At 45.5% G+C, this 27,474-nt stretch overlaps 1 gene segment (V, D, J or C); it reads left to right on the top strand.

Moving 5' to 3' along the window:
* On the top strand, nucleotides 1-27,474 carry LOC132818897 (Ig kappa chain V region Mem5-like). The segment is given in 5 exon segments: nucleotides 1-68; nucleotides 255-549; nucleotides 1,055-1,089; nucleotides 11,332-11,468; nucleotides 27,265-27,474. Coding segments are annotated over 5 exon segments (726 nt in total).

A 27,474-nucleotide genomic window follows, 5' to 3' on the forward strand; every position in this document is an offset into this window, starting at 1 on the left:
AGGGACAGGAGCACACACCATGATTTCACACATCCAGCTGATCTGGCCCCTGGCATTCTGTGTTGCAGGTACAAATCTCTCTCCTTCCACCTTGAATCTTTAGCTGCTCTCCATTTCACTCCAATTCCACTGACTTGTGACTGAAGGGAAAATGCTGAAACCAGAGGAATGCTCAGTGTCTCCAACAATCTCTCATTTGACCGGCTCTTTCTGTGACAGTTCTGACTTCACTGTGTTTCTCTCTGACCCCTCAGGTATCAGTGGGGACATCACCATGACCCAGTCTCCCCCGGTGCTGTCAGTGGGACTGGGCCAGACCGCAACCATCACCTGTACGGCCAGTCAAAGCATTAGCAGCTACCTTGCTTGGTACCAGCAGCGAGAAGGTCAGAAACCCTCTCTCCTGATCTATTATGCAACAACTCGATTCACAGGAGTCTCGGAGCGATTCACTGGCAGTGGATCAGGGACCAGTTTCACCCTGAAAATCAGCAACGTTCAGAATGAGGATGTGGCTGACTATTACTGTCAGCAAGGTGACAGCTGGCCTTCACCATGATACAGAGCTGAACAAAAACCTCAATACATAAAGCACTACCTCCTGTCCTGACACATCCCACAGTTACATAAAATGTATAACAATGGACACACAGTCCCACCGCCTGAGCTGATATATCCACAGTTAGATCTAAACGAAATTGATCAAATTACCCCAAACTGGGATTGCCACTGTCCACGACACACTCCAATCCCTGTGGTGTCTCAAAAGTCACTGAAGGCCTCAAGTTTCCCTCTTACACTCCATGGCCACATGTGAAGAGCAGCTGCAAGATTTAACATCGAAAAATAAATTTCACAAACCTCCCGAGCCCAGCTGGAAACAACCCAGAGAGAAAGAGAGAGAAAGACACATGAATGAGGGAGAGACAGAGAGGGGCAGGGAGAGGGTGAGAGTGGGTGAGAGACAGACAGAGATAGAGAGGTGGACAGTGATAAGAGGGAAGCAGAGAGCAAAGGTTTTTGTACAGCCTCTGCACTGGGAGCTCTCACTGTGGCTTACGTTCGGTAAAGGAACCAAGCTCAGACTGAGTAAGTAAACCTCAATCCTCTGTTATTAACCCTGTCAATACTGAATCACACTTTCTAAAATACAGTTACTGATTTGTTGAAGGTGTTAGTGGGAAGCTGCAGTGAATGAAATGGTTGTTTGAGGAGCACTGTGTCCAGCTGTATTTCTTTACTTTCATGCCCTCTTTAAAAAAAGCAAGATATAAGTCAGTCAGTTTTACTCACCGTGTGGAGGAGCTCTGTCCATTTGCAGCCTGTGGTCCCATTCCTGCAGCATGGAGTGAAATCAGTGAGTAGCCTCCTGCCAGTCTCAGTGTGACGGACACGGGGCAGAGTTTGATGTGAGCTCTGGCTCCCTGTCCCAGTCTCTGATCTCACTGACCTCAGCAGCAGCAGCAGCAGCAGCAGCAGCAGCAGCAGCAGCACAGTGAGACACCGAGCTCCCACCTCCCCCAGCTTTAACTCTGCTCAATCACACAATCACAGAATTGTTACAGTGCACAAGGAGGCCATTCCGTCCATCCTGTCTGGACTAGCTCTCCGAATGAGCAATTCACTGAGTGTCATTCTCCTGCCTTCTCCCTGTCACCCTGCACATTGCTCCTTTTCAGATAACAGTCTCATTCCCTTCGGGATGTTTCAATTGAAGCTGCCTCCACCACACTCTCAGGCAGTGCATTCCACACCTTAACCACCCAATGGCTGAAAATGTTTTCCCTCATCTCACTTTTCTTACTTTTCCAATTACTTTCAATCTGTGGCCTCTCGGTCTCAATCCTTTCACAAGTGGAATCATTTTCTCCCTATTTACTCTGTTCCAGGCCCCTCCTGATTTTGAATTTCTGGAGCAATTCTCCTCGCTGCCTTCTCCAAAGACTTGGAGGTGCCGGTGTTGGACTGGGGTGGACAAAGTTAAAAATCACACAACACCAGGTTATAGTCCAACAGGGGGTTTATTTGGAAGTACCAGCTTTCGGAGCGCCCCTCCTTCATCAAATGGTTGTCAGCGACGCTCCAAAAGCTAGTGCTTCCACATTAACCTGTTGGACTATAACCTGATGTTGTGTGATCTGTAACTTTCTCCAAAGAAGACAGTCCCAAATTCTCCAATCTATCTTCAGAACTGATATTCCTCATGCCTGGAATGATCTTTGTGCATATGTTTGCCAGCTCTACAAAACATTCACCTCATTTCTGCATTATTCACATTATTTATGTCCCTCATGATTTTATAAACCTCTATAAGGTCACTCCTCAGCCTCTGGCACTTCAGGGTAAAAGATCTCAGCTTTTCCAGCCTCTAATGGTCACGGAGTCATACAGCGAGGAAACAGATCTTTCAGTCTAACTTCTCCATGCTAACTAGATATCCAAAACTGACTTCAGCCCATTTGCCAGCATTTAGCCCACATCCCTCTAAACCCTTCCTATTCATGTACCCATCCAAACATCTTTGAAATGCTATAATTGTATCCGTCTCCAGCACTTTCTCTGACAGCTCGATCCGGACACGCACCACCCTCTGTGTGACAAGTTACCCCTCAGGTCCCTTTTGGATCTTTTGCCTCTCATCTTAAACCTATACCCTCTACTTTGGATTCCCTTTCCCAAGGCAAATACCTGGGATATACACCCTGTCCATGCCCATCATGATTTTATAAACATCTATAAGGCCACCCTTCAGTCTCCGATCCTGCAGGAAAAATAACCCGTCTATTGAGTCTCTTCCGACAGCTCAAACCCTCCAGTTCCAGGCAACATGCATGAAAAATTTTCTGCAGAATTTTAAGTTTAACAGCATCCTTCCTATCACAGGATGATCAGAATTGTTCACATTATTCCCAAAGTAGCCTCACCAATTTCCTGTACAGCTGCAAATAATGTCCCAACTCTGATACTTTGTGCAGTGACCAATAAAGGCAAGTGTACCCAACACCTTCTTCATCTCCCTGTCTCCCTGTGACTCCACTGTCAAGGAATAATGCCCATGCACCTGTCCCTGCCCCTGCCCCTGCCACTGCCCCTGCCCCTGCACCGGCCCCTGCCCCTGCCCCTGCCACTGGCCCTGCCCCTGCCCCTGCCCCTGCCCCTGCACCTGCCCCTGCCCCTGCACCCTGAGGTCACTTTGTTGAGCAACACTCCACAGGGCCCCACCATTAACAGTATAAGTCCAGTCCTGGTTTGATTTTCCAAAATGCAACATCTCACATTTATCTAAATTGAACTCCATTTGCCACACGTTTAGATCAGAGTGGTGCTGGAAAAGCACAGCAGGTCAGGCAACATCCGAGGAGCAGGAAAATCGACGTTTCGGGCAAAAGTCCTTCATCAGGATTCCTCTAGCCAAAACATCAATTTTTCTGCTCCTCGGATGCTGCCTGATATGTTGTGCTTTTCCAGCACTACTCTGATCTAAACTCTGGTTTCCAGCATCTGCAGTCTGCACTTTTGTCCATTTGCCACAACTCTGCCCATTTCCCCAAATGATCAAGGTCCCACTGTACTCTCAGATAGCCTTCTTCACTATCCACTGTACCAATTTTGGTGTCATTTAAAAACTCGCCATAATTCCTATATTCACATCCAAATCATTTATTTAAATGATGAAAAGCCATGGACCCAGCACCAATCCTTGTGGCACACAGCTGACATCTGATCTCCAGTCTGAAAAGCAACCCCTTACCACCACTCTCTGTCTCCTATCTTGAAGCCATTTTTTTACCCAAATGGCTAGCTCCCCCTGGATCCCATGTGGCCTAACCTTCCTAATCAATCTATCATGTGGAACCTTGTCAAATGCTGAAGTCCATATAGACAGTGTCTACTGTCCTGCCTACCCCAATCTTCTCTTCAAACAACCTCAATCACGTTAGTGAGACATGATTACCATGCACAAAACTGCATTGATTGTCCAAATGCATGTAAATCCTGTTCCTCAGAATTCACTCCAATAACTTACCCAGCAATGACATCAGTCCCACTGGTTTATAGTTCCCTGGCTTTTCCTTAAATAATGGCTAACATTAGCCAACCTCTCTGGTTCTCCAGAACCTCACTCATGGCTGTCAATCAGAAACATACCTCAGCAAGGGGTCCAGCAATCTCTTTCCTAGCTTTCCACAATGTCCTGGGATACACCTGATCAGGTCCTGGAGATTTATCTACCGTCTTGCACTTTAAGAAATCCTCTTCTGTAATGTCTTTCTCCATGATAAATACTGACCTGGAATATTCATTTAAGACCTAAACCATTTCCTGTGGATCCACCCAGAGGTACATTGTTCATCTTCATGGGGCCCTATTCTCTCTCTAGTTACTCTTTTGCCCTTTTCTTATTTACCATAATTCTACCACTTTTGCCCTTGAGTAAGTTCAGGAATTGTTTGCCCTCCTTCAAATGTATCTCGACTATACCTGGTCCACATCCTCTACTATTCTTTTCAGGACTTTCCTGCCAACCTTTGATCCCACTTTATTCAGATCCGTTACATCCATATCCTATAGAAGCTGGCATTTTCCCCAGTGAAGATGTTTGACCCTGAAAAGGCCTTTGCTCTTTTCTACCGTCACTCTCAACTTTGTGATACAATGATCACTCTTCCTTAAGTGTCCTCTCACTGACACTTGATCCACTTGGGCCTCCTCATTCCCAAGATCCAGATCTAGCAGAACCTCCTTTCTGAACTGGAAACATGCAGCTGGAGAAAATTCACATGGACACACTCTCACGACCCTGGCCCCTCTCTGTCCTTCACACTGCTACTACCCCAGTCTATATTCAGAACTTAAAGACATTCCCCCCCCCCACCCTCATTTATAATGACTATTACATTTGCAGGTCACTGTAAATTCCTTGCAAATGTTTTCCTCTAAATCTTTCCCACTGGCTGGTGACTTATTGACTGCACTGATGATTCTGTAGATCTTGGTGTTCCTCTCTGGTATTACCTCCTGACTCCCACAGCCCTGCCAAGTTAGCTTAAACCCTCTCCAACAGCACGAGTAGATCACCTCAAAGGAGCTCAGTGCCAGCTCTGTTCAGGAGCAACGCTGTCTGGTCTATCCAGGTCCCATCTCCCCCAGACCCACTCCCAATGTCACAAGAATCTAAAACCCTCCCTCCTGGATCCTCTTTCCAGCCCCAAAGTCACTTGTGTTATCCTCCTGCTAATCTTGTCACTTGCCTGGGGCACTGGGAGTAATCTGAAGATTCCTACTTTTGAGTTCCTGATGTTAATTCCCTTCTGAGCTCCCTAAATTCTGACTGCAGGACTACATCCCTTTTCTCCCTCTGTCACTGGGACTGATGTGGACCACGACTGCTGCCTGTTCCCCCTCTCCCCTCAGGGTGCTCTGCAGTCGCTCAGTGACATCCTTCACCCTGGCACCAGGGAGACAACACACCATCCTGGATTCTAATCTGCAGCTGCAGAAATACCTATTGATGACCTCACTCTCGAATCTCCTTTCACGATCAGTCTTCCAGTCTTCCTTATACCCCCCTCCCCCCAATACAGCTGAGCCACCAGTGGTGCCATGGGTTTGGCTCTGGATGCACTCCCCAGATGAACCATCATTCTCATCAGGATTCCAAACTGAATCCTGGTTGGAGAGTGGGATACACTCAGGGGATTCCTGTACTAGCTGCCTGGTCCTTTTGGACTGGCTGCTGCTCCTCCATTCCCTGTCTCCCTGCATACTCTGAAGCTGCAGAGTGACCACATCTAGAAACGTGCTCTCCACGGAGCTCTCAGCCTCACGGACGCTCCGCACTGACACCAGCTGCTGCTCAAGCTCCGAAATCCGGAGCTCCAACTGCTGTCACTGACCACACTTCCTGCACTCATGGTATTCCAGGAACTGGGAAGCATTCTGAAATTCCCACATGGATGCACACTCTCTCCACTCTTTGGTTGTCTCTGGGCAAAGTTCTAATGACAAACAGCTCCAGCAGGGCTCACAGTCCAGTGGGTTCAGTGTTCCAGGGTTTTGGGAAAACTCTCCAGAAGTCTTTAAGAAACAGGAGCAGAAATCAGCCAATCAGCCCATTGAATCTGCTCTGCCATTTGATCTTGGCAGATATGCTTCTCACCCCATTCTCCTGCCTATTCCACAGGAACGTTCAATCCCCTTAGCAATCACAAACCTATCTATCTCTGTCTTAAATACACTCAGTGACCTGGCCTCCAGCGCACTGTAGCAATGAGTTCCACAGATTCCCCACCCTCTGGCTGAAGAAAGTCCTCCTCATCTCAGCTCGAAAGGTTGGCCCTTCATTCTGAGGCTGTGCCTTGGTTACTGAGTCTCTCCTCTTTTTGGAAACATCTTCTCTGCATCCACTCTATCCAGGCCTATCAGTATTCTGTAAATTTCAATAAGGTCCCTCATCCTTCTAAACTCCAGTAAGTACAGACCCAGAGTCCTCAACCACGCCTCATATGACAAGCCTTTCATCCCCAGGATCATTCTTGTAAACCCCTTCAATGCCAGCACGTTGTTTCTTAGAATATGGGTCCCAAATCTGCTCACAATATTCCAAATGTGGTTTGACCAGAGCCTTACACAGCCTCAGCAGTACATCTCTGCTCTTGTATTCTGGCCCTACTGAAATGAATGTGAACATTTTATTTGTTTCCCAAGCACAAACTGGACCTGCCTGTTAACCTGAAGGGAAATCTGAATGAGGTTTGTGCTTTAGATTTCCAAAGACTTTCCTCATTTAGAAAACAGTCTTTGCATCTGTTCTTCATCCCAAAGTGCATACCCTCACACTGTCACACATTGTATTCTATCTGCCACTTCTTTGCCCACTCTCCGAGCCTATCCAGGGGTTTTTACAGCCTTCCCACTTCCTCAACACTACCTGTCCCTCCACCTATCTCATGTCACCTGCAAACTTAGCAACAATGTCTTCACTTCCTTCATCCAGATTGTTCACGTATCATGTGAATAGTTATGGTCCCAACATTGACACCTGCAGAACTCTACTCGTCACCAGCGGCCATTGTTCCTCATGTTCTGCTTTATGCCAACCTGCCAGTCCTCAGTCCATGCCAGTACATTGCCCCTAACACTGTGGGCGTTTATCTTATGTCAAGTGCCTTCTGGAAATCCAAAAAGATTACTTCCTCGGACTCTCTTTTGTCTGATTGGTTCATTGCCTCCTCAAAGAATTCTAACAGATTTGCCAGGCATGACGTCTCCTTGATGAAGCCATTGCACTTCCAAGTCCTCTGCAATTTCATCCTTAAATTGAAGTCTAAAACCTTACCAACAACTGAGTCCTGGCTAACTGGCCGATAATGTCCCATCTTCTACCTCCCTCCATTCTTAAACAGGGGTGGTATGTGAGCCATTTTCCTGTCCCTTGCCCCTACCAAATCTGTCCCCACCCCACCTCCACACCCTGACTCCATTGATTCCTGAAAGATCATCTCCAATACCTCCACAATCTCCTCAGTGATCTCCTTCAGAACACACTGGTGTAGTTCATCCAGTCTGGGTGAGTTATCCACATTCAGACCTTCCAGCTTCCCCAGTACCTCCTCCTTAGTGATGGCCACTACACTTCCCTCCAACCCCTGACAGTCTTGAATTACTGGTACACTGCTGGTGTTTTCCATGGTGCAGACTGATGCAAAGTATCTATTCAATTCCTCTGCTATTCCTAATTTTCCTGTTATTCTTTCTCCAGCCTCACTTTCCAGTGATCCATAGTCTATTTTTGACTCCCTCTTCCTTTTTATACACCTGATAAAACTCCTGCAATCTTCTTTTATATGACTGGCTAGATAACTCCCACATTTCACATTCTCCACCCTTAATGCTTTTTCAGTTATCCCCTGCAGGTTTTTAAAGGCTTCCTAATCCTCTGGCTTCCCACTATTCTCCACCACATTGTGTGCTTTTTCTTTTGCTTTTATGCTGTCCTTGACCTCCCCCATCAGCCATGGTTGCCTTGTCCTCCCCTTGGTATTTTTTTTCTTTTTTGGGATGAATTCCTGCTCTGCTTCCTGGATTACCCCCAGAAACTCTGCTGTTTGCTGTCCCACCATCTTACCTGCTCGGCTCCCCTTCCAACCAACTCTGGCCAGCTCCTTCCTCATGTCTTTCGAGTTACTTTTACTCAATTGAAATACTGTTCCATCTGATTGCAGCTTCTCCCTCTCAAACTACAGGGGGAATTGTATCATATTATGGTCACTTATCCACAGGGATACTTTCATCTTAAACTCACTAATCATGTTTGCTTCAATACACATCACTGAATCCAGACCTGCCTGTTCCATCATGGCTCAAACACAAGCTGCTCCAAAATTCATCTCGTCGACATTCTATGAAACCTTTCCTTGAGATACACTACCCAGTCCACATATCCATTGAAGTCTGCCCTGACATTTTCTGTCTCCAGACTGATTTCCTTCCCCACACCCTGATTACTGTTTGGAGATCTGGACATAACTTTCATCAGATTCTTTATTTATTGCAGTTCCTCAGCTCTACCCACACAGATTCTACACCTTCTAACTCTATATCACTTCTTGCTATTGATTTAATTTCATTTCTCACTAACAAGGCAACTCTTCCCCCTCTGCCCATCTGCCCGTCCTTTTGATGGGACATGTATCCTTGGGTATTTAGTTCCCAGCCTGGATTCCCTTACAGCCATATCTCTGTGATACCCACAACATTGTACCTGCCAGTTTCAATCTGCACTCCAAGCTCATTGTGTATACTATGTGCATTTAAGTACAACACCCTCAGTCCTGCATTGATTGCTCTCCTTCCCATCATTGTCCCCTTATCTGCTGTGCTTTATGTTCGATTCCTGATCCTTTCTGTACTCTCTGTCCTTTTACATCTTCTAGAAACTTGAATAACCTTTCCTGAGCCCTCCTCCACTTTAATTAGTTCAAATTCCTTAGAAACTCAATTTACCTCAATGTGTGGCATCACTTTTACTCCCTTACTCGGAATGCTTTGTGCATTGAGATACAACCTCTTTAAGTTTGTACTATTATTGATTTTCCCTGCACTTTCATGGTTCCTTTGATGTTCAAAACTTCCATCCCTTTCTTTTATTTTTTGGTAACAATCAATCCCATCACTAACCAGCAATCCTACCTTCTCCTTTACCTTCCATTTTCTCATTTTCCATCCAACTGAACCAAATTCCTTTCTCTTTGGGTTGAGTTCAGGACAATATTTATCATTGAGCCAACATCATTATTACTCTTTGATCTCATTGCTTCTAGTGGGATCTTGCTGTGCAGAAACTGGCTGCCACGTTACTGACATTGCAACAGTGACTGCTTGTCAAACAGAAATGCCTGTAAATGTCTTTCAGAGAGTCAAAAATATTAAGGGCTGGATTGAAATATAATTAGTGTCAGGGGTGGACAGCACAGAAACAAATACCTTCAACTCCCTGATAATCCTGCCCACAACTGATTTCAATCTCTCCCCATGGTTATTGCCCTCTGTGCTGGTGGAAATCAGTCCTTCCTACCCACTCTGTCCAGGCCCCTCATCATTTTACACACCACCATCAAATCTCCCCTCTGCCTCCTCTGTTCCAACGAAAACACTCCCAGCCAATCCAAACATTCCTCAAAACTCAAAGTCCCCATTCCAGACAAACTCTTCCTCTGTCCTGGTCTCTCGAGAGATCACATCCTTCCTGTAATGTGGTGACCAGAACCATACACAGTTCTCTCACTGTGCTCTAACTGGGGTTTTACACAGTTCCAGAATAAACAAACACCTTGCTTTCACAGTCAACCAAAAATGAGATAAGGGAGGTGATGGTCTAATGGTGTTATTGCTGAGCTGTTAATCCAGAGATCCAGATAATGTTCTGGGGACCAGGGTTAGAATCCAGCAGATGGTGGCATTCAAATTCAATCCAAACAAAATCTGCAATTAAGAGTCTAATGATGACCATGAAACCATCGTTGATTGTCAGGAAAAGCATCTGATTCCCTTATGTCCTTTAGGGAAGGAAACTGCCATCCTTACCATGTGACCCCTGACCCACAGCAATGTGGGTGACTCTAAACGGCCCTTTGGGTGATTAGGGATGGGCAATAAATGCTGCCGATCCAGCAATGCCCTCATTCCATCAAGGGAAAATGAAAAACAGTTTTTCCCATTTGTCTTCTGAACTATCTCACTGACCTGCATTCATTAGTCACCATGGCCACATCTTCCACCTCCACACACATCTGACTTCCAGCTTCAACATGATGAGAGACGTTCCTTCATTATCTGAGAAACAGAAACATCAAACACAGGAGCAGCAGTAGGCCATTCGGCCCTTCAAGGCCTGCTCCACTATTCAGTATGATCAAGGCTGATCATCCAACACAGTCCCCTGTTCCTACTTTCTCCCCACATTCTTTGATCCCTTTAATCCTAGGAACTATATCTAATTCCTTCTTAAATACACATTGCATCTAATTCCCTTTTACTGGAAAAATGGATGACAATTATTGGGTTGTTATTTTTTGACCAGTATGGACACAATGGGCTGATGGGTCTTTTGGGCCCCTATGACTCTATTGTTATTTATTATGAATAACTGGGTACCAAGGGCTGACCCTGTGGCACCCTAAGTTGTAATTACCTGCCATTCAGAAAAAGACTCATTCTTTCTGTGCTGCCTGCCAACCAGTTCCCAATCCATGTCAGTACGTGAACCCCAATCCTCTTGTTCATTTGGTCTAGATCTGGGGGTCCCACCCTTACTCATTGTGGGAACAGATTCTGAACAGTCTGTCTCATCCTTCGAGGGCTCCCACTGCCCTGACACTGATTTCCCATCATGTCATTGGTTCCGATCCACTTTTACCAAAGCACCGCACAGTTTAGTAAAATGAAAACTTTTACACTTGCTCCATGGTTCTCCATTTCCATCCCTACTCTCAATCTCACTGAGTTCTGATCACTGTCACTAAAATGATCCCCCATCGATAGCCCTTCTCGATGCCCACATTCATTCCATAACCAATGGTCCAAAATTGTCCCTTCTCTCTCTCTGCTGCTTCACCATCACCTTCTCAGGGGCAACTAGGGACGGTAATGAATGCTGGCCCTGCCAGTGACACTCAGATCCCAAGAAGCAATTTGAACAATGTCTGTTCATTTGTCGGGTTTGTTAGGTATTGACTACAAATGTTCAAAAAATTGCATTGCCAGTGAATATTGTGAGGGTTGAATTCCCTTCAAATGGCAGGGATTAAAATTGTTTCTCTTTTCTTTCAGGCCGTGACAACTCTCAGCCCAAGCTGACCCTGCTGCCCCCCTCCCCGGAGCAGGTCAGTGCCAAGGGCACTGCCACCCTGGTGTGCCTTGCCAATCACTTCTATCCCGATGAGCTGGAGGTGCAGTGGAAGAAGGACGGTGCAGTCATTTCGGACGGGGTTCAGACCAGCAACTACCTGCGAGCTTCCGACAGCACCTACAGTGTCAGCAGCATGCTGACACTCTCTGGGTCTGACTGGGAGTCCAACGCTCACTTCTCCTGTGCCCTCACCCACGTGACCCTCCCCTCTCCCCTCAGCAAGAGCATCAGTAAATCAGAATGTGTATAGAGAGCGTGAGACAGTCCACAGAGGAGACACAACTTTAAATAGAACAGCGCTGAGCTGACAGGACAAAGGTCATTGTCAGCACTGAATTTCAACTCTCTTCCTTCTCAGGACTGTTCAGAGAACCTTCTGAGGTTTGGATGTAAAAGCAGGTCATTGCGACAGTGTCGACGGAGCTTTACGCTGTGTCAAACCCCATGCTGTCCCTGTTCTGGGAGTGTTTGATGGGGACAGAGTTGACTTGTGATGCCAAGTAAAATCTCTTGAAGTTGCTGAAGACTGTCAGCTGTACAAAACAATGTGAACCTCAGAATTCTCTGCTTCAGTAAACCAGATTTCCTTCCTGCTTAGCTGTCAGTTCCAATTTAAGGTTTTGTCACTGTTTAAAGGGACAGGATTCTCATGTTATTGAGCAAACCTCCACAAGTGTTTTCCTCAAGCTCCATTGTGGCTGTGAATTTGAGCAGCCTCCTCTGTCTGGGCTGTTAATTGCAGTTTTTTTTCTGTCTATGTGAATGTGGAAAAGGGAATAAAGATGAAGATTCAGTCTCTGTCTCTGTGTGCTTTGGAAATTGATGACTTTCCACGCCTCCCAGTTGATTGACTGCATTTCAGCAGGTCATTGTCAAGATTGGCTGGTTGGCCTGTCAATCAATTACAATCATCAATCATCAATCATTAATCATTTTCAAATGATCCCTTTGGTCAGGAATTTATGCAGGTTACAAGATTCCAAAAAGAACAGAAACTGAAAGTTGTTAGGACTCAATAAGTACAATCTGATGCATTCCCTCTTCACTCTGTTGGTCCAGGCCCGGCTGATGGGATCGCACTGTGCAATCTCTGCTGCATGTTGGGTAGCTGTTGAAACAATCTTCGGCCAATCACTGACATTGTCAGCTGTGTCTCTCTGAGGTAAAAACAAGGACTGCAGATGCTGGAAACCAGATTCTAGATTCGAGTGGTACTGGAAAATCACAGCAGTTCAGGCAGCATCTGAGGAGCAGGAAAATCGACATTTCGGGCAAAAGCCCTTCATCAGGAATTGAGCTTTATTCTTGATGAAAAGCTTTTGCCCGAAACGTCGATTTTCCTGCTCCTCAGATGCTGCCTGAACCGATGTGTTTTTCCAGCACCACTCTAATCTAGAATGTGTGCCTCTCTGAGTGTGAGTGTTTAACTTAATGCTGCTTGGAGGGGTCTCTCTCAGTGTGGATTTGTTACTCAGAGAGACACCTACAGGCAGTGTTCAGTAACGCACCCACTATCTACAGCATGGAGTGTGATCATGTTCCTCAGTGCTGCCTGTCTCACAGAGTGAGTGTGTTACTCTGTGCTGTCTGTAGGTGTCTCTCCGAGGTATGTGTCTCCGAGCGTTGGATTGAGAATGGGCTTTGTGCTGGGGATTAAAGATTAGGCTTTAATCTTCTCAAATCATGAATGGAAAACAGTTCTGCTGATTCAGTCTGAGATGGCAGCTCATTCAGATGGCCGAAGTTAAAAATCCAACAACTCCAGGTGATAGTCAAACAGGTTTATTTGAAAGTAGAAGCGTTCAGAGCACTGCTTCTTCATCAGGTAGCTGGAGGGGCAGGATCATTGGACACAGAATTTATTGTAAATTCAGATGGCAGCTGAGAAAGGTGAATACTGAGAGTGTATTCTCAGTAAGGGAGGGATTTCAGAGGCAGTGGGCACTGTGCTCCCTAATGCAGAAATGTCGATTTTCCTGCTCATCAGATGCTGCCTGACCTGCTGTGCTTTTCCAGCACTACTCTAATCTAGACTATGCTCCCTAACGTGCTGCCCAATTACAGGGGACTTTCTGAATCCAGGGTCAATCGTGGCTGCCTGCCCAGCCAATGCTGGCTCCCCATAGTCATATTTCAGTGGTTAATTAACCCAAAACAAGGTGCAGCAATATTACCTTCCAGGGAGGGGAGCTGTCTGAGGGAGGGAGGTTGAACTCTTGCAGCCCCAAGAGAGGTTGTGGTGGATTAATGACAGGTATGACCACCATGAAGGTGCCACCTTCTCTCCCCCTGCCCCAGCTGTGATGACCCTCAGGTTAAAAGTGTGACTGCTCTGGGATGATGACCACATTCCTGGGTGATGGAGGGAAGGTCAACTGCTCCCAAAGGCAGCACAGGCTGGATCGAAGGTGAAACAAGAGTAAGCATGGGGAGATTGAGGGTGACAGAAGGAGGGGGTTGGTTGGCAGGTTGTTATTCAGAGTCAGGTCCCAGAGTATCAGTCCTTCTGACATGCCCCTTTCTATCTGTCAGCCAGAGCTCCCTGATTGGACAAATTTAACTGGCCCTGTCAGAGAACTCATATTTTATCAAAAAGAATAAAACATTTATTGAACAAGGAGCTCAGGAGCTAAATGACACTAGACAAAATGAATGGTTTGAAAGGTTTCATTATGGACACCGCAAATGAGATTTGGTGAAGAACTTTTTCACTCAATGGGTGGTGGGAATCTGGAATGGACTGTCATAGAATCCCTACTGTGAGGAAACAAGCCATTTGGCCCAACATGTCCACACTGACCCTTGGAAGAGTAACCTACCCAAGATCCAATCCCCTATCTTATTACTCTGCTTTTCCCCTGACTGATGAGCCTAACCTACACATCCCTGATCACCACGGGCAACTTAGCATGGCCAATTCACCTAACCTGCACATCTTTAGATTGTGGGAGGAAACCAGAGCACCCAGAGGAAACCTACACAGACACTTGGAGAATGTGCAAACTCCACACAGACAGTTGCCTGAGGCTGGAATTGAACCTGAGTCAAAACACCCAATCCAGCCTTGACTTCACTCCAACCTCTGCCTCCACTTCTGGCCCCTCCCACTCTGCAACCAAGACTGAGACTACAATTCCCAGAGTCCCCCTGAGTCCAACTGCCTACCTGCAGCCAGCCAGCATACTCCCTCTCCCTCCTCACCCATCCACCCCCAAAAGTGCACCCTATCCCTCCACTTCTCCCTCTTCACCACATCCCCACCTTCCCACTCCCACACCTCACTCCACAACCCACCTCCGCCCCAATCTCCTTTCTCTCCCACACCCATTCTCTCCCATTCCCATTACCCTTTCCCCCTCCCCTCCTTCAGCCATCTCAGACCCCCCTGAAAACCTCATCCCCCACCCCGAGCCTTGCCCCTTATAATGCTATCCCCCCACGACCTCGAACTCTCTGAGTCCAAAAGGTCCATCCTGAGAAAAGGGCTCACATTCGTTCCCCACCTCAAAAAATCCCGCACCCACCAGGACGTGGAGCTCTTCTTCCGCCGCCTCTACCTCCGTGTCTTCTTCTTTAACAAAAACTCCCAAACTCCCTCTGAGGACCCCTCCTCCCACCTTCAACCTTCCTCCTCCACTTGGTCAACCCCCCACCCCCCCCCCCCCCCACCAGCTGTGTACACCCAATTTCTTCATTGCTGACCATTGATGTGACATCCCCCTCCACCAATACCCTCCTCCATCTGGCCGAACTGGTCCTCACCCTCAACAACTTTTCCTTTAACTCCTCCCAGTTCCTCTAAATCCAGGGGTGGCTATGATTACCTGGATGGGCCCCAGCTCCCCCTGCCCCTTTATTGGCTATGCTGAACAGTCCCTCTTCAGTGCCTACACAGGCACTGTGCCCCAGCTCTGCTACCATTACATCGATGACTGCATTGGTGCAGTGACCTGCACCCAGGCTGAACTGGAGCAGTTCATCGTCTTCACCCACAACTTGCACCCTACCCTCAAATTCACTTGGTCCACCTTCGACACCTCCCTCCTCTTTACTGACCTCTCCATTCCCATCTCCGGTGACAGTGTTCAGATCGACATTTACTGAAAACTCACAGACTCCCATTATTACTCGGACTATACTTTCTCCCACCCAGTATCCTGCAAGAACTCCATCCCATTCTTCCAATTCCTCCGCCTCAGCTCTATCTGCTCGTATGAGGAGACATTCCACTCCCAAGGATTCCAGATGTCCACCTATTTCGAACAACATGCTTTTGCTCCCTCTGTCATCCATCGCACCACCTCCATTTCCCGTTCCACTGCTCTAAACCCACCCCCCTCCAAACAGAATAAAGACAGAGTGCCCATTGTCCTCACCTATCATCCAAACCGATCTCTGTATCCAACACATCATCCTATTCCGCCAAGCCTAACAAGACCCCACCACCAAGAATGTCTTCCTCACCATACCCCTGTCTGCCTTCCACAGGGACTGTTCCCTTTGACAATTCTTGGTTTGCACCACTCTCTCCACCATCTCTCCTGAACCCCTCAGTACCTTCCCCTGCAAACGAAAAGGATGCAAAGCCTGCTGGTACACCAACCCCAGCACCTCCATCCAGGACCCCAAACAGTCCTTCCAGGTGAGACAGAGTTTCACCTACCTCTCCTCCAACCTAGTTTACTGCGTCAGGTGCCCGGAATGTGATCTTCTCTACATCGGGAAGACCAAACATAAACTTAGGCAGTGGTTGGCCGTGCATCTCAGCTGGGCCTGTAGGGGCCGACCAGACCTCCCAGTCACCACCCATTTTAATTCCCCTTCCCACTCCCTTTCCTCCGAGTTCAATTCCCGCCTCGGGCAACTGACTGTGTGGAGTTTACACATTCTCCCCGTGTCTGCGTGGGTTTCCTCTGGGTGTTCCGGTTTCCTCCCACAGTCCAAAAATGTGCAGGTTAGATGAATTGGCCATGCTAAATTGCCCATAGTGTTAGGCGGAGGGGTAAATGTAGGGGAATGGGTCTGGGTGGGTTGTGCTTCGGCGGGTCAGTGTGGACTTGTTGGGCTGAGGGGCCTGTTTCCATTCTGTAAGTAATCTAATCTAATCTAATCAACATGACCATCTTTGGCCTCCTCCATTGCTACAATGAACCAAATCACAAATTGGAGGAACAACACCTCATCTTCCGCCTGGGCAGCCTACAGCCCAGAGGATTCAACACTGAGTTCTCCAATTTCAAATACCCTCCCTTCCCATTCCCTGACTCCCTCCCCAGCCCCTCCCATCTCTTCCACTCCTCTCTGCCACCAAACAGATTCATTCCTTCCATTGACGAACCAGGTCGTGTCCTCTGCCTGTCTTCATCTATCCCCGTTCTCCACCCTGCCCCAGCCACCCCCTTTATCTGCAGCTCCGCCTACACCCACCGCCATTCCTGAAGAAGGGTTACACCCAAAACATCAACTTCTTAACCGCCTGATGCTGCCTGACTTGCTGTGTTCCTCCAACCTCCTGCCTGTCATTGAATGGAACCAGCAGGAAAGGGCTGGACAATCAAGTGTCGGGGCCATCAACAAATGGGAATGGGACACACTACAGATAGATGCATTGAGACAGTCAATCACAAAGAGAAGACCAAACTGGAAATGAAATATTCATACACAGTTTGAATTTAATATCAGAAAGTGTGAGACCATACACTTTGTTCAGAATAATCGAAAGGCTGACTATTATTTAAATAGTGAGAGATTCCAACAAAGCGCAGTACAGAGTGATCTGGGTCGTATTGTGCATGAAACACTGAAGGTTAGTGCATGTACCGTCAGTAATTGAGAAGGTGAATGGAATTTTCACCTTTATTGCTGGGGATTGGAATTTAAAAGTAGAGAAATCTTGTTGAAACTTTATAGGGTGTTGTGAGCCTGCATTTGAAGTATTGTGTGCAATTTTGGTCCCTGTATTCAAGAAAGGATGGACAGTCATTGGAGTCCTACTCCTGCTTCAATTTCTCATGTTCTTGTCTGCTCCAGTGTCCCTCCCTCACAGCACAACTGGTTTGTCCCCTGCCTGCAGTAGCAGCCTCCAGTCTCTGGGTGGTGCTGCCATACGATCTGACTTGCCCAGGCTGTCACAATTTCCACATCACAACAATGCCTGGACTTTGGAAGTATTGAATTGGCTGTAAAACATTTTCCAACATTCAAGCTCAAAAACGGCATCATAGAAATATAATTCTCTCTCCTTTTATATTTTGTCTCCAGGCCTTCCCACCTGTCATCCAACAACATCGCACACTTGTGTAAAATCTTGAATGGATCATGAATCTCTGGGAGAACTTACTTTGTGACAACACTGGGTCTAATGACCACATCCTCAGTGGGCTTTGAGGGTGAAGGTCAATAGCAGTCTCACTGGCACTTGATCTGAATTGTCTCCAGTCAGTCAGTGCTTTTGTCTGGTCCAGACAGTACTGACCAACCTTAGATCCCTGTGATCTGATTGAGATGAAGGGTGAGCTGTGCTGGACTTTCACACATGGCTCACACACATGGTGAAGCAGGGATTCCCCATTTCAGAAGAGTAAATGGAATGAACGAACTGGGTGGATGTGACATCTCCACCTGTCCCCAAGAGAGTGGGGACAGGAACAGTAAGATTCTCACACAGAAAGGATGTAAACATTTTAACCCAGAGAGGGAGAGGGGGTAGGAAAAGCAATGTTCACTAAAGACAGGGGACAGTATCTGTCTGTTCCCCACTTTCTTGTTGTGTTGTGACCTTGGGAAATTGGTTTGGTTTATATTTTCTCAGTTGTATTTAGGTTTCATAAAGCTTTGGGTCATCTTGTTTCGTAATGCCTTATCTGGCCCTTGGTGATTTTATTTTGTCCGATAACACTCCCACAAAGTGTCTGATTTAAACAGGATTGTCCGGAAGTACCCATCAAGTTTAGTCAGCATTTGTGGGGAAAGATACAGATAACATTTCAGGGGCTGACGTTCTTTCAAACTCAATTTACTTTTTCTGAAAAGGGAAATGCTGTTTGAAGCTTTTAATTTTGTTCTGATCAGGACAGAATTGGAAGAATACCAAATCTCAAAGGATTATGTTGATTTTGTGGCAGGTCTTAGTCCTTGCGTTCTGGTTTTCTTTGTTTTGTTTTTGCATGTGCCTTCACGTTTTTGATGTTGGACTGAGTCCCCTGTGAGATAATGCACCTTTCCAGAGGAAAGATTCCTCTGTGGGACAGCCTGGTCCTTTGTGGGTGGACTTGACCTTTGGAAAGACTGAACACCTGTGTGTGTGCTGGGAGGTGAGCATTTGCTGCTTCCTGGATTGGACCCTGGATTGGATGGGTCACTACTTCCTTGGGAAGAGCTCATTCATTCATCAGCGCTGCTGGAGGCGGGGCCAGTGACGTCATTCCACACAGGTCGTATTTGCTCACGTGATCACAGGGTCTTACGCCTCAACGTGGCGCCAATGAATCGCTGTATCTCGCTTGGTCCTTATTCGGTAAAAAAAAGTTGAACAGACTGAAGTAAAACCGCTTATTCAAGTCGTACTTATATTTAAAATAGTAGTTTATCATAATTGGAGTGCGACCGATTCCGTTGCCTTGCACGAATTCCTCCTTTTCCCTCAGTGGGGGAGGGTATTCTCTGTGTCCGTGTATTGTTTGGGAGGTGGACCCGCCGATGGCGGCTCCGGGGTTGACCGGGACAGCGGGGGAATGACGTTTTAGAGAAAGCCGTGAGGTTACCCGCTGCGGTGTCATTGCGCAGGCGCGGTACAATATGACGCGGTGTCAATGCGCAGGCGTGGGATTATCGGCTTGGGTCGTGCGCAGGCGCGCCGCTGCCGGCCAATGTGTCGTTGCGCAGGCGCGGCATGACCGGCTACGGTGCACGAGTCTTTGGATCGCGGGGAATTCAAAATGGAACGGCTCAGTGTCAGAGAGAACAGCCCAGTGAGGCTTGGAGCTCCTCTCAGAGTCAAATCTAACACCAAGACTGTCCAGACTGGCTTCACCTACTGTTGTAATGGAGACTGGATTCAAAGCAATTACGTTAATTTTCAGTTGGAGGAAATCCCCTGCTCATCTGTGATTACGGAAAACAAAAATGTAGTGGATGTGTGTGTCCTGCTGGTGCAGCATTATTGTTCACACCGAGTTACCTTTGAGTAGGTGGCAGTGGGCTGTCTTGAACCACTGCAGTGTGTGAGCTGTAGGTAGATCCGCAGTGCCCTTGGGTGGAGTTCCTGGATTTTGAACCAGTGATAGTGAAGGAGTGTCAGTATATTTCTAAGTTAGGATGGTGAGTGGCTTGAAGAGGAATTTGCAGGTAGTAGTTTTCCCATATATCTGCCTTTGTTCTTTTAGATGGAAGGTTTTATTTTTGAAGGAGCTGTTCAATAACTGTCATAGTTGAGGAGGGAATAAAGGCTAAGTTCATTGGCTTCTTTGGCTACAAACACATCCATTGAATTTGGACTAAATGATAACAGCCCCTGAGCTGCCAGCTGGATACCAGAAGATTGTGTTTTAGGAGGATTGTGTGTTAGACGGAGATGTGTGTAGATTGAGACGGAGAAAAAACAATTTACTTCAGTCGTCGTGTTAGATATGGCTTGGATAAGAGTTATTTCAAAAACGTGGCAAATTACAAAATTGATTGGAAGGGTTTACATGTCGGATTTGGGAAAGATGAGCACAGATTTGAGGCAACAACGTATGTTATATGAAAATTAGCAGGCACTGATGTTAAAGTACAGATTTGAGATGGCCCAAGGAATCCCTTGTGGCCTCAGACCTGTAAGCCTCTCTTGGTTTGTCCCGGCTATTGCACTCTGAGTCTGGAATAGCCTGGAATAAAAACATCTTACGGACAGTTTAGTTTAATTTTAGTCTTCCCCTTTATTTACCAATAACATCTCTGTTACAACATAACACTGGGACTTATTAGCCTGACTAACTAAGATTCTAAAATCTTAGGAGAGTAGCGACCAGCTCTGCCTTGAAGAGCTCTAGCAGGTAACTCTCTCCTGTCACAAACAGGTTTCCTTTATACAAAATTTTACAAAAACATTGCATTTGATTAGATTTAAGCACTTGGCGAGACAAGTCCTTACTATAATAAGGAGGTACCAGTCGAAACTAAGTGGGAGAAGTCGTAAGGTAATCTTGCATGTCAAGTATCGTTTTTTCCAAAATGGCTTCTTAGCAAGGAGGGCAAACTTTGACCATTTAAAAAATGGCTTCCTCATAGATTGTGTCAGAATCTCTTCTATATTGGGTGAGAATAATTTTTAAACTATGAGCAGACTCTTGCTTTTTATCTTAAGCAAACAATCATTCTGAACCTGAGGCTGAATTGTTACTGCAAAGTTGTATTTCAAATGATTCATTTGTCTTGAATTAGACATTTAATTTCTTTTCAGGGTTGTGGTTCAAATTCAAAGAGGACATAGATCTGACTCGTTAGAATTGATAGTGGGGCAGTCATGGTCTGTAAGAACAGCAAGTAAGTTAAAAGCTTCGTCAGCATTACCTTTTATAGAATTTGCATTTCATAATCAGCGATTGTTACTTAAAATAATCATAAAGTCCCAAAATGCAATTAAGTTCAAAACAAGGGTTATGGAGATAACAACGGAACAGGATAATGATTGTACATAATCAGCCATGGCCATAATAAATGATGGTGCTAGCTTGAAGGGCCGAATGGCCTACTCCTGCACCTGTTTTCTATATTGAATCCACAACAAGTAAGCGTGCATTCCAACCAAATCACAGTTAATTTTCTATTGGTTTTGGCAATCTCAGCGTTAAAATGTTGTTCTCTCACTCTAGTGTCTTTTTGAACACCCAGGTTAGGGACTGTAACAGAATAATGTTTTTCCCTTTCTGTCTGCCGAGCCTGCATGGGTAATAAGAATCCAGTATAATTAATACGACCTGACCATTAATTACAAGGCTTTTGACATGCTTGCAGGATGATACCAAGTCAGAGATCAGAATTAAACACTGTCATTAATTTCACAAGTAAACACCCATGAATGTTATCACTCTGTGTCCTGTTTACACAGATTCATTGCTGTTAAGGCAATTGTTCTTAATTGCCTTGGAGCATCCTGTTACCACTTGGTGAGAACAGATGTTTTTATCTTCTGCACATCCTGGGTTCACCCTTTTGTGGCCTGGTGCCTCCCTGGCTGTCCTGTTTATTTTCTACTGTGCAACAAATATGTTCTATAATTCAACATTACATTTAGTCAAAATGTTTTAAGGCTATAAACTTTCTCATTCCCTCCTTTAGTCATTTCATGACAACTACATAAGTTATACAAGTATAATTAGTTCATTCAGTCTATTTGTATTCTCAATAATTTGAGTGCTTCCTCTTGCGAGTCATTGTCCGGAGGATCAGAGCGGAAAGACACTGGATTTCAGCAGAGACATTCAGACGTGGAGCTACAGGGGTAGGCAAGGGTCGATTAACAAGATTCCTCTATGGCTTAGGCGAAAAGCAATGTACAGTCCATTCCATGCATAAGTGGATGACACTGAATATTCCTAGGATGAGACCGGGGCCTATCAGTACGTTCCACACAGCGACCAAAGCCAGCAAGTAATACTCCATCCATATGGATCGGATGATGGTGCGGCAGGTGTCTTCCCTACATCTTGACCAGTTTTGTTGATAACATCTATGTTGTCCAAAATGTCTTTAGAGAAATCATTGATGTAGATGCAACATTGTTGGCCAATAACAGAACAAGCACCTCCTTCTTCAGCAAGGAGGAAACGTAGCATGAGCCAATTCTGAAGTGTTACCATCCAGGTCTCCTGTACCTCTTTGTTCACCAGTTTCAAAGCGTGGGTAGTTGAGTTGGCAAGTGTATCGATGTCATGCACACGGTCAGTTACCTGATCTCGGGCCTTCTCAACATCCCAGCCAGGAGTAAGGCCTCCCAGCAACTTGCATCACCAGGTTTCTTGATGGAAGAAGTTGTCTAAGTCCTGCTTGAATTTCCTCTACGTTTTGTTCCATTATGCTTCACATGTTGGTAGGCGTTCATTCATCACCTACCTCAGATACTTCATGGTGGAGGGTAAAAAGTGGTAAATTTTGTACTAGGGCACAACATTGGTACCAGTCATTGGGTAAATATGGGTGGCCTTTGTTTTCACATCGCCAATGAAGGCTAAAAGGAGTTCCAAAGGCACACTTCTGTGCGTGAATGATGAGTCCACTCAAGGCGAGAGCTGATTCTTGTAAATAGTGGGTGCTCTCAAACGTTTGGATGTCCAAGTGTATTAATGAATGAAGAGCAGGAGTATGAACAGTGTCTTTGATAACATTTTTACACAGTGCTGGCTTCACTTTCCCCATGTCTTGGGTACCGGATGTTCTTTCAACGCACCATTCTAACAGCAAAACAACATCAAAGTTGAATCCTTGACGTTTGTTAGTGCATTTCACATAGAGATGCACCTTCTACCGAATGGGTTTTGCCATCATAAATGAGGGGTTGCATAAGTGGGTGAATCCTATTTCTACACTGTACATCAGAATGATGGAAGAGTGAGCAAATGACACATGGATCGGGGGTTTAGCTTGAGTAAAGAAACTATTGGTAACAGAAGGGAGATTGGGAGTGCATAGTATCTTTCCAGCTCGTCATCTTAATTACAGTAAGTATTGAATACAGGAACTGTATACAGAGGAACCTCGATTATCCAAATGAGACGGGCCGGCACTATTTCATTCAGATAATTGATTGATTATTCGGTTAATTGATTTCCTCTGGGTCTGTGAAGTCTGATCCCCGATCAGGACGCACGCAACATTTTGACAGGTTCTGCCTCTGTCCTGTACAGGGCAATGTTGGAGCGATAATCTAGGGATGGGGTGTTTGGGGTTCACCCCTGTTTAGAACTCTGGGGAGAGAGAGAGGGCAGGAGGTCAGTCATTTGGAGATGGTGTCTGGACTGGTCAGGACTGTCCTCGGCAGCATTTCAGTGAGCCGAGCATGCTTTTAATCATTGTACCTGTAAACAGAAGACGTGATCAGGATTGAAATCCTGATGTAATGTTTCTATCGGGACCTTAAGATCACCTTCGGATAATCCGATATTCGGATAATTGAGGAACCTGTGTAAAGGTATTTCTGTCAGTGGTGGTAGGTCGAATAGGTGAAGGTGCCATCGAGAAGGCATAGGTTGTCTGTCACGGGAGTAGATGCCTGAGGGTTTTGTGATTTCGGTACTATGTGCTCAATACTGCAATCCGTACGGTTTGTTTTGAGAGGGGAACAGACAGACATTTCAAAGTAACAGTTTTCGGTTGACAGAATTGTGCCATCTCATGATGTCTGGCATGGAAGTGTTGCGAGGATGATGACAAGGTCGAGAGTGATGTTTGGATACAAAATGTGAGCAGTTTAACTGAGTTTCAGCTGGGCAGCTGCATTCATAACTTCCAATGGTATTAGTACAGGTTTCATTTGTACAGTTACATTGGAATTGTAGGCAGTCTGAGATATCACAGATTAGTCGGTTACATCTGGACGTATGTACTTGTGTTGGGTTTTCATCGGATACCTGTATCAGTACTAACACAGGACTGTGAGGGAGATACACGCTTGCAATGTCCTTTGTCGATCCAAGTTGAACATTCTTCTACCTTTACTGCAGTTTCAGTTGTCAGAAAATCTTGATAAGGACCTTTCCAGCGAGGGCCCAATCTTTGATGATTAAAGTCCTTCAATCGTATGTAGTCACCAGGATTGATGTTTTTAAACTTTGGAGTTAGCTCCTCTTCCTTCCCTGGTACACAATAGGCTGCTTTGACTTGTTCTTAAAAATGTATTGCTTCAGGAAATGGCCTGAAGAAGGGCTTATGCCCGAAACGTTGATTGTTCTGTTCCTTTGATGCTGCCTGACCTGCTGCGCTTTTCCAGCAACACATTTTTAAGCTCTGATCTCCAGCCCTCACTTTCTCCTGCTTTGACCTGTTGATGATACGACTGCAATGCTTTGGTCAGCTTAATCTGGTACGTGTGCATTTCTTCTGCCGTGACATGCACATCAACCGGGTGTTGGAGAGTTAATGGTGCAGACCAGGGAGTCCTCATGGGCTTTCCATATATCAGTTCAGTCGCCGAGAATCCCGTCTTTTTCTATGTCATGGTTTTCTCATATAAAAGGGCATTTGGGAATACTTGCAGCCAATTACGACCAGTTTCTTCCACCAACTTGCTGAGCTGACCTTTTAAATTACAATTGGCTTTTTCTACAATTCCCACTGCTGGGAGATGTTTGGCACAATGGAATTTTCACTCATATTCAAACTCTTACATAGTGCCTTGTTTAGCTCCGCACAGAAATGGGAGCCATTATCAGAAGAAACCTTTACTGGGATTCCAAATCTGGGCATGATTTCCTTTAACAGAATTTTACAAGTAGTTGTTGCTGTGCAGTCAGTACAGGGATAAACTCCAATCCGTTTGTTAAATACATTGATTATCACTCAGCAATACTTATAACAATGGCATCTCGGTGACACCCTAAACACTCACTGGATAGTGTCAAAAGGTGCACTAGGCAAGGGAAGTGAATGGACTAATTCCCCTTTTAATACAATTTTGTCTCCATGATGATTGAATTTTCATTTTTCCCGAGCTACCTTTTACCGTGCTGATATGGCTTCTTTCTGCTTACTTCCCTTTCTTTTTTCCCAAATTTGTTGCTCAATTTTAATACGCGCCCATATTTATCCAACTTAGTTTAAATCTTCACATAACTATTGATCTACAGGGGCTCCAATCCACAAAACACAGGGGCCTCTAATCCCACAAGATTCTGTTTTTAGTACCTAATTTAAACAATCTCATTTAGGGTTTCGTCCGGGTACCGTGAGAATGAAATGGGGGAAGCAGCACACAAAGAAGCAGACCGAGAGCAATCGAGGTATAATCTTACCTTGTGGACCCATTGGTCTCGAGTCCGACCCTTCGATGAAGCTCCTGTTTTCGAGTTTCATTCAAACTTATCCCTTGTTGGAACCCTGCTCGCAGCGCCAAATTGATAAACTACAGGTTTGAGATGGCCCAGGGAATCCCTTGTGAACTCAACCTGTAAGCCTCTCTTGGCTCATCCCGGAGATAGTATTTTTGGTAGTCTGGAATTAAAATATTCCTGATGAAAGGCACTTCATGAAAGTGCTTGACAAGTTCTCATACTGTCCATTCTTTTCTGAGCATTCAATGTAGGAAATCACTGAAATAGGAGCTTGGATCAGTTTGATTTGACACAGCAACATCCTGACTAAACCGACATATGTTTTTCTGATTTGTCAATATTTGCGTTTACCCATAAAGAGCAGGAATAAAAAAGGGGTGCAGCAGTCGACGAAAGTGACCTGAAGTTGGAAAGTTGAAGCTCAGAACATTCAGCCTGAAATCATTCATTCCCCTAAATACATGACAGTTGGTAGATGAAGAGATTCTCCATACTTCTACATGGAACCAGGAAAGGTTTGAACAGCCTGTATCAATTTCCAAAAATGTGGTTAATTGTAACTCGCCATATTTCTTGCGGTTGAACAGTTTGAAGGATATTCGCTGGTTTCATCATGATGTATCTGACCCTAAACTGTTCAAAAGCTGTATTCTTCTCATCCTCCACACTCCATGATATCAGCGGTGGGATCTCTCCCTTTGTGAGCCGAATGAAATACTGATTACTACTAATGGATAAGTGTGACAAGTTTATTTTTAAAGCTCAGTAAGATGATTTGTGATACTTTGCAACTTCGTAAAGATGATTTTTTCGCCACCTTGATTAGGACAAAAAATTTTAAAAATTAAAACGGAGTATAAAACAAAGGCATTTCGTATGCTTTCCTTCATTGGTCAGAGTATTGAGTCCTGGAGTTGGGAGATCTGTTGTGGCCATACATGGCATTGGTTAGGGCACTGTTGGAATGTTACATGCAATTCTGGTCTCCTTCCTTTCGGAAAGAGATTGTGAAACTTGACAGGATTCGGAAAAGATCGACAAGGATGTTGCCAGGGTTGGAGGTTTTCAGCTATAGGGAGATGTTGAATTGGCCTGGGCTGTTTTTCCTGGAGTGTTGGAGGCTGGGGAGTGACCTTACAGAGGCTTACAAAATCATGAGGGTCATGGATAGGATAAATAGACAATGTTGTTTTCCCTGGGGTGGGGGAGTTCAGAACTAGAAGTTTAGGGTGTGAGGGTTAGGATGTAAAAGAGACCTAAGGGGCAACTTTTTCACGCAGAGGGTGGTGTGTGTATGGAATGAGCTGCCAGAGGAAGTGGTGGAGGCTGGTACAATTGCAACATTTAAAAGGCATCTGGATGGGGCGATAAATAGGAAGGGTTTGGAGGGATATGGGCCGGGTGCTGGCAAGTGGGACTAGATTGGGTTGGGATATCTTATCGGTATGGGTGTGTCAGACTGAAGGGTCTGTTTCCATGCTGTGCATCTCTGACTCTATTTATCCTGATCCATTAAGTGAATTTTGTATTGAGTTTGAGTACTCACTCGAATATAAAATACACTCTTTGATGTTCTGGTTCTCACTCCATGTGGAAACCATGACTTTCATTACATGGCTGAGAATAAATTGGAAATGAATTCCAGCCTGTGTTGAACTCGTCAGACATATACTCTGAGAGATAAAAAGAAGGTTCTCGTTTGTTTCATGCTTTGATCACAGTTTATTAAAGCTATGTATTGGTCATTAATGTTTTGAAATGAATTTCATCGTTTTTGTTCCTGTTCTTCAGATTCTAGATTGACCAACAGCCTGTACTTTGTAACAGGGCAGCCCGGTGTTTGGCACAAGTGGGCAGGAAGATTTGGCCAAATGCCTGGCAGAGTTAAAATTGAGTCACAAGGCACTCGATGACCTGGTAGATGACCAAGATTGGTTTGATGAGGACTTTGGGCTGAGCTGTAGCAAAGTGCAGCAGCCAGTGCAGGAGGCCCAGTCTTCAAAAGGATGTGCCTCTGAAAATCCAAAGGGAACCTGA

This window comes from Hemiscyllium ocellatum, chromosome 9, assembly GCF_020745735.1.
Source record: "Hemiscyllium ocellatum isolate sHemOce1 chromosome 9, sHemOce1.pat.X.cur, whole genome shotgun sequence".
Lineage (NCBI taxonomy): Eukaryota > Metazoa > Chordata > Chondrichthyes > Orectolobiformes > Hemiscylliidae > Hemiscyllium > Hemiscyllium ocellatum.